The sequence below is a fragment of the Papaver somniferum genome, chromosome 7 (assembly GCF_003573695.1).
Source record: "Papaver somniferum cultivar HN1 chromosome 7, ASM357369v1, whole genome shotgun sequence".
Classification (NCBI taxonomy): Eukaryota; Viridiplantae; Streptophyta; class Magnoliopsida; order Ranunculales; family Papaveraceae; genus Papaver; species Papaver somniferum.
Window position 1 is genome coordinate 261,977,514 of NC_039364.1, and position 7,668 is coordinate 261,985,181.

Below are 7,668 nucleotides of genomic sequence, written 5' to 3' on the forward strand. Positions count from 1 at the left end.
TGTCTTGATTTAGGCCGGAGTACTACAGATTGATCTCTCGAATCTAAAGCACCCCCTTTGCAGCGGTGCATCTGTGTGAGGTTTAACATTTCACTCGGTTCGAGGAGTCTCCTCCGTACGGTCGTCTCCTCAATTCCTTAAAAACCAGCAAATCGTTTTTCCCCATCTACAAAACCATAAATAAAGATTTTCCAAGAAATATTCTCACATTTCTCTTCATCATGATCGATCACATAACAATGCGGACATGTAGATTTTGGATGCTTTTCAAAATGGTATTTTACCCACAACTTTTGTTTGGCTGCATTATAAATCTACACTCCTCTCTTCAGCGTCTCTTTCAGGTCCACCAAGATCTTTGCAGTAACAACTCTTCCCCTGATTGTAACACACTTCTTCCCATCAATCTCGACCAACTGACCAATATCCTTAGACATCTTTTCAATTATGCCATCATCAGTGTGTTCCAAGGCAAGGTTCCGAAAAATCACTGAGAAAATCTGATGAGTAAATGATATGTATTGATCTTTGTACCTTGGTGACTATTATTATAGAGGCGGAACTCAGAATAATAATAGACGAAAACCAGAAAACAGAACACACTAGAAAACCAGTTCCGAAGAAATATATCTTCTCTAGATTATGAACAAGAAAACTATTACAATTTTCTCTTTGTTACGCTCACAATCTCTCTAGGTAAATAACCTTAAATTATTTGCTAAGCTTGCTTTTACAATAATTAATATTGCCTCACAAACTTATCTCTAGATATGTGTGTTCAACCTCCTTTTCTAGGTGTCAAACTTCACTCTCTAGATGTCTTAGCTATAAGCTAAACATCTCTATTTATAGCTTTAATGGTTTCCCAAACCTTTCTAGGAATCTATTTCCTTATCTAGGAATAATTCCTTTTCTAGGTATATTTCTTTATCTAGGAAAGAATTCCTTATCTAGGAATATTACCTTATCTAGGTATATATTTCCATATCTAGAAATATTACCCTGTCTAGGAAATATTCCTTTTCTAGGTATATTTCCTTATCTAGGAATATTACCTTGTCTAAGAATATTTCCTTATCTAAGAATACTTCCTAAAAATCAGTATTCCTTACCAAAGTAGAAATCTATCCTCAATCCGTCTTGAGGATCACTAGTTCCCGGAGAGAGGAAGATACACATATATCAATAAAACAATAGGTCTCCAATGGCACTGAGTTGTCATATTCCTGGAGGACAATCAACATGAAGTTTATCACCCATGGAATTCTCTTAATCACCTCCATCTTATCGTTCTCATTTTTGAATTTGAAAACGAAAAGATTTCGACCCATAGTATTCACTTCCACACGCTTGTAGTTTCTCCAGATAATCTTGACCTCCTTCTTCACAATATCAAGATCAATGTCACCTTTATGGATGACCTTGCCAATAAGACATTTCTTCCATTTTATTGCGGCTTCTCCAATCTCTGAGGCTGAGATCAAACTTGCTTTCACATCTCTAGCTTGACCAAGGTTGATCCTTGTATTCTGCATTCTTCTTGTTAAAGCTGCAAGCTGCAAGTTATTTGGCTGCGACATCTTTTTTCGGCTTAGGATATTGTTAAACTCCTTTGGTTTGTGTAGAAGAAACTCAACCTTGAACAAATTTATAGCTATAATTTTAGGGTTAGGGTTTATTTCCCTTCCTCCTGAGTTTCCAAAATTAACCTGATGACCCAGCTCATATACAGTTAACGCAGAGAGATTTTGCGGAGAGAATATATGCTCTGACTTGGATTTTTTTTTCAAATTTTCAAAATCCAGTAATTGCGCTTTCTTCTTTGGTGCATTACCATTTTTACCCTCCTCATATTTGATGTTGCAACTTGGGGGATATGCAGGGATGAACTTCTCTAATTCGATAGAAGGAACTAATTGATAACTGATAGAAAATTCTACTGACTTGTGTATCATATAAACGGACAGATAAATCACACACCACGCAAGAAACACTACTGTTTTTTGAGCACCAACTTTTTTCAACAATTTGAACATATCCATGACAGATGAAGGATAAACCACTGAGTCGAGGGGAGATTGAAAATCTCCTACACCACTGTTACGAATAACCACCACTGGATCACCACTGTTACACTACTAGAGTGCTGCAAAATCAGGAAGAGTAGATTAGTTCCTCATGAAAACACAGTAAAGTTGTTTTTCGAAAGGAAAAACTTAGAAAAATTCCAAAAATAAATAAAAAATAAATCTTAAATAATCATTTGTAAAAACCGGATCAATCACACACAAAAACATTAAGTTAAGAGAACCGAAAGATAAATTTAAACACGGATCCAAGAGAGATTTAGAGATTCATTTGAAGTTTGAGGACCGATTTTAGATACTGGGTTAACTCAATATTCGCCCGATTTGCAGAGCCAACCGTACGTTGTTGTATCTATTCCGATGCATTTAGGACTGGAGGCTCCAAAGATTGCGGGTGCAGTTTCTATATCCCGGTTTTTAGACCGTCTTTTTTCGTTCCAAAAACCTAATCTCTCTCTTGTCCATCTTCTGAAAATTTTAGAAACACTATAAACCCAAACTCAAACCCCTTTCTCCATTTTCTCATCTTCTTCACAAAACCTAATTCTCCAACAAACTCTTCGTTAAACCCTAGAAAGACACGCAAAAACTTTCCTTCTTCTTCTTCCCTCTTCACCATGTCTTCTTCTCCTCCCCGTCGCCGCCACACTAGGTCTCGTTATTGGCCCCCTGATCTATATCATCATCCATGTGATCTTCGCAGTTATAGAGGAACTTATGCCATCCAAATCAAAGATTTCGAAGACAAAGGTCCAAAACATATGTTTCAGCAATTTGTGCGATTCAAGGTTCAGCAGGTTTACATGCCACCAACTAACATACCTTTCGCGTTTGTTCGATTTCTGACGAGAGCAGATGCTGACGCAGCTCTTAATTTCTGCCGTGGTAATTCTCATCCTTAATGATTTTGTTCCATGATTTGTCCATTGATCATATTCTTGTTTGTTTATGCATCTCAAATAATTGATTCTTCTGTGTGATTTTGTTTAATCCGAAATGGATTTACTGTCCTTATTATGATGATTGGGTAATGGATACCTCTTAGGAAATCTTTGTGTCTTAATTACTTATGGTATATTTTTTGCCTAACTGATTAGAGACCTAAAACTACTCGGTTAGAGAATTTAGAGAATCATCTTAAAACCCTAGCTATTAATCTCAAAGCTATGGCCGATTTTGGGTATTTCAAAGATTTACCAGAGCTTCTAGTTAGATTGCATCAAGGGATTGAGATCGGAAAGGTACTTAGGAGGAATCCAATTCAGAAGAAAGTGAAAGTGGGACTGGATTCCGGTTAGGAGGAGGAAAAGCCAAGAAGAAGAAGAGTAGGAAAAATAGGGTGAATGGGTTATCGAAAAGAGCACTTGAGAGTACCAGAATTTACATGATAAAGTATCTGATCTTTTTGCCGACTTTTTAATCTCCAATTTGAAGTATTTGAATTCTGGTGAGACCTGGAAGATTAGTTTAGCTCCGAAATAGTGTCCTTCGTTAGATTCTTGCTTCGATAAGGCTACTCTTCTATGTGAAAGTATTGCTAGAAGAATTTTTCCGTGTAACTCGAATCCTGACTATGAAAATATTGTAGAGGCTCGTTATGCTTATCAAGTTCGTGATCGGTTGAGGAAAGAATACTTGGTTCCTCTACATAAAGTCTTGGAAATTTCTAAAGTTTACATGAGCTCTCAGATGTGGGAATCTTTGCCTTATAATCGTGTTTCTTCTGTTGCTATGAAAAATTACAAGAGAATCTTCGAAGAAACACGATCAAGAAAGGTTTAATGAGTATTTAGAGAGTGTTAAGAGATTTATTGCTGCTGGTGCATTGTTACCTCATGAGATCATAGGTTCTTTGGTTGACGAAGAATTTTTGTTGGATGACGAGTATCTTAAGCGTAAAGATGCTGAGGATTGAAAGGTTGCAGAGCTGCAGTGGCGTAGAATGGTGGATGATATGTCAAAAATTGGAAAGTTAAATGACTGTCTTGCAATCTGTGATGTATCTGGTAGTATGAACGGAACGCCAATGGGTGTCTCTGTTGCTCTTGGTTTGTTAGTATCAGAAATAACCCAAGAACCATGGAAAGGAAGTGTTAGCACTTTCAGTGAAAACCCTCGACTGCACAAGATTGAAAATGATGATGTGAGATCAAAAGACTACATCCATTAAATGGATGGCCTGGGGAGAATCAACTGACTTCCAGAAGGTGTTCGACTTAATACTGAAAGCTGCAGTGGAAGGGAAATTGAGGGAAGATCAGATGATAAAGCAGCTTTATGTTTTTGGCGATATGGAGTTCAACTAGTCGAGTTGGATTCAGCTGCTAATGAATGGGAGACTGACTACCAGGTGATACAGAATAAGTTTAGGGGAAATGGATACATGATGTGCCAGAGATGGTGTTCTGGAGAAATAACATGCAGATTGGGGTTCAAATTTCGGGATCCCTTCTTGCTAAGGATTATGTTAGTAACAACGGGTTGTCTTTTGTGGTGCTCATTCTGTTATGTATGTTAGTAACAACGGGTTGTCTTTTGTGGTGCTCATTCTGTTATGTGTTAGTAAAAACAGGTTGTCTTTTGTGGTGCTCATTCTATTATGTGTTAGTAAAAAGGGGTTGTCTTTTGTGGTGCTCATTCTATTATGTCGAATCCTTTTCATCTGTCATCTAACAAACATATAAATGAGGATTCCTAAGCAGTATAATATACCTAGATGGAATGATCTATAACCTCTTGAACTACCACAAAGCATGTGGATTGTGCATATTTGATTTCATTACAGCTGATATCTGCTCAATATGGAATATAGATTTCAATTTTGTATTCTGGACTGATAACAAAAATTCAGTGTTTTAGACCAACACTTGTCTAGTGCCATTATTACTTGCTGCTCTATTTCCAAGAAATTTAACACATTTACTCTGTTTTTGTAGGGAAGTTTGATGCCTCCTTTTATAAATATGATCCCCAGAAACGTTATATGTAAGAAAAGTTACGTTATCACTTTGTTTTGCAACTTTTATATATCATTGTGTGATTAATTTTTGAATTTATTTTTACCACAGAAAACCTCAGGGTGCAAGGGTTCAGCAGGTAAGGCAGGAGAAACAGGTACCAGAGCCTACGCTAAAGAGAGTAGTTGATCTGCCTGTAAGGGAGAACGAGCATGCAGAGGATTCAAAGCCCAAAAGAAAGAGAGGTGATGAGGCGATGAGGGAGGAGAAGCGTGTAGAGGAACGTGAGCTTAAGAAGACAAGAGTTCATCATGCCCAGCCAGGAGATTCTAAAAAGCCTGAGACAAGAGTTCATCATGCCCAGCCAGTAAGGGAGGAGGAGGAAGTGAAGAAAGCAGACCAAGGAGATTCTAAAAAGCCTGAGAGAAAGAGACGTCCACAAGGTGTATATGTACCCCCTTCCCGGCGATAACTCGAGCCAACAAATTAAGACAGCAAAACAAAAATAGAAGCAAAGGTGAGACAAAGTCATTGTTTATAAGATAGTGGTTTGAAAAGGTACAAAAGATAGAGGGATTATATTTCGTTACGAGCTTAGCTACCTATATGTGGGAATCAGGGGAATCACCATAGGTTGGATTTGATCATCTACCACATTGTCAGTATTTCCTGGGGTTCTTCTATTTCCTTTTTTCTTTTCTTTTGGACGTTGCTATTACTATTTACTATAGCGAAATTCATACATTAGGGGTTATCTGAGAAGAGGTACAGTACTTGTTGAGCAGTACGTTGACTGACGGACAAAAAGAGAGACGCGGACAGAATTGTTTGTTTGTTGGACTGGGAAATTTAATCGTATTCATCGATTTTTCATTTTACTTCATTCTTACATAATTTGTATTTTTTAACTTGGGAATTTGATCCCTGGAGTTTCACCGTGCATATTGCATTGGTTTTGTGGCTGACTACAGAAAAAAAAAAGGGGTTGTGTAGTAGTAAACCCCTTTTTTAATGACAAATATGCCCTGACTAAATCAAACATCACTAATTAAGATTAGCGATTCAATTGGTCTAATTATGTTCGTGCCGAGCCTCAACTAACCAGAAGTAATAACTAACCAGATAGAGTTCTATAGGGTCCTCAGATGCCTTAACACCAGCATCGAAGTCTCCGCAGTTCATACAGCACCTGCTTTTTTTTAGCTAGGTCAAAAAATTCATTAAAAGCCTCGAATAATTACAAAAGAATGGTATATGAAAATTAAAATAAAATAAATTGATTTTAGAGGGAGTAGAATTAGAAAATTTTCCATTTTTTCTCAAAGCGAGTGATTCAAACAAGAGTTATGTCCTAGGTGATTCCTCAAAATCCGATAACACACATGTGCAGTCTGGAGTTATACTAAGTGTTTGAGCAGCTAATGGTTGACCATGGGGTTACAGCCAAGTGTTTTACTCCTCCTCAGTCTATGGAAATTGGAAGCTAATGAAAGAGCTAGTCATGGTCCTTGTTTACTTCCTGCCGGACGACAAATCGAGCCAAAAAATTAAGACAGAAAAACAAAAATAGAAGCACACGTGAGATACAGTCATTGATAAAAAATTAAGCATGTTTGTTCATTTTGAAGGCACAAGAGAAGAAATGGTACAAAAAGACAGAGGGACGATAATTTGCTAAGAGCTTAGCTATACCTATATTTGGGGATCAGGGGAATCTGACTTGTTGTACACACACAGAGAGAGAAAGAGAGAGATGAAATTCACTAGTTCGCAGCTCTTGTCAGAGTGTTCTGTATATACAATTGCACGCTAAACCATGTAGAAGTTGTCTTCATTGTCACTGCTGGTTATATCCTGAATGCAGTACAAAATTCCTACGAATGATGTGGGTTTACAGTTGGTATCAGATCATGTACTTATCCTGTAGCTCTGTGTATCTTTTACTTTAAAAATTCTCGTATCTATGTATTTGCTTGACCTCCAGTGAAAATGGTGAATGTTGTAGCGGGGGTGCAATTACCGTGGGTTCCTCTCCTGCTGGGTGGATGCTTCCGAGCAAATAGGAGCGGACATGCAAAGAGCAAGAACTAAAACGGCTAAATTTGTAAAGGCTCGTGGCAAGGCTAATTTGATGCCCTCTTCTGGAGATGGCAGAGATGATCACCACTTGATTGAGTCTCTTACCCATGAGATTACTGGATTAGAAAATTTCCGCTGAAACTTGCATGGCCTGTTCTATATATTCCAGGCAGACACAGCACAACGGAGAGGAGGCATGGTAACACGTGCAACAATTCTTGTTCTCATGTGCTTCATCATGATGATTCTTTTGATCCTTAAGGATACGTTGTTTTGATTAATTTGAATATACTGATCTCAAACGGTCTATTTTCACAAACAGAATCCTCCGTCACTTAACATGCAGAAAGTGCAGAACATATGATTGTGAGTGCTTCTAATGACAGCCTGTCAACTGCAGCTTGGATAATGTAGAATAGATGTTCTTTATGGGTTTTCGGATGTATGTCCCTAACCCTCATTTATGTGACTGCCTATTTTTCTCTTCTTGTAGCAAAATTCTTTCTTGCAAAAAATTGAAAATAAAAAGGGAACAAATGAAATAG

At 37.7% G+C, this 7,668-nt stretch overlaps 1 protein-coding gene across 1 annotated transcript; it reads left to right on the forward strand.

Annotated features, from left to right (window-relative positions):
• Window positions 1–2,509: 2,509 nt before the first annotated feature.
• Window positions 2,510–5,931, forward strand: LOC113300267. Its single transcript, XM_026549483.1, has 3 exons — window positions 2,510–2,972; window positions 5,024–5,072; window positions 5,156–5,931. Exons 1-3 carry the CDS (start codon window positions 2,705–2,707, stop codon window positions 5,514–5,516), a joined length of 678 nt encoding a protein of 225 aa, XP_026405268.1. The 5' UTR covers window positions 2,510–2,704; the 3' UTR covers window positions 5,517–5,931.
• The last annotated feature ends 1,737 nt before the right edge of the window (window positions 5,932–7,668 follow it).

Excerpts from the sequence above, each read along its gene's own strand:
- LOC113300267 (XM_026549483.1), top strand. The coding sequence starts at position 2,705 with ATGTCTTCTTCTCCTCCCCGTCGCCGCCACACTAGGTCTCGTTATTGG. Across the intron at positions 2,973-5,023 it reads AGCTCTTAATTTCTGCCGTG|GGAAGTTTGATGCCTCCTTT; the intron begins GTAATTCTCATC and ends CTGTTTTTGTAG. Across the intron at positions 5,073-5,155 it reads GATCCCCAGAAACGTTATAT|AAAACCTCAGGGTGCAAGGG; the intron begins GTAAGAAAAGTT and ends TTTTTACCACAG.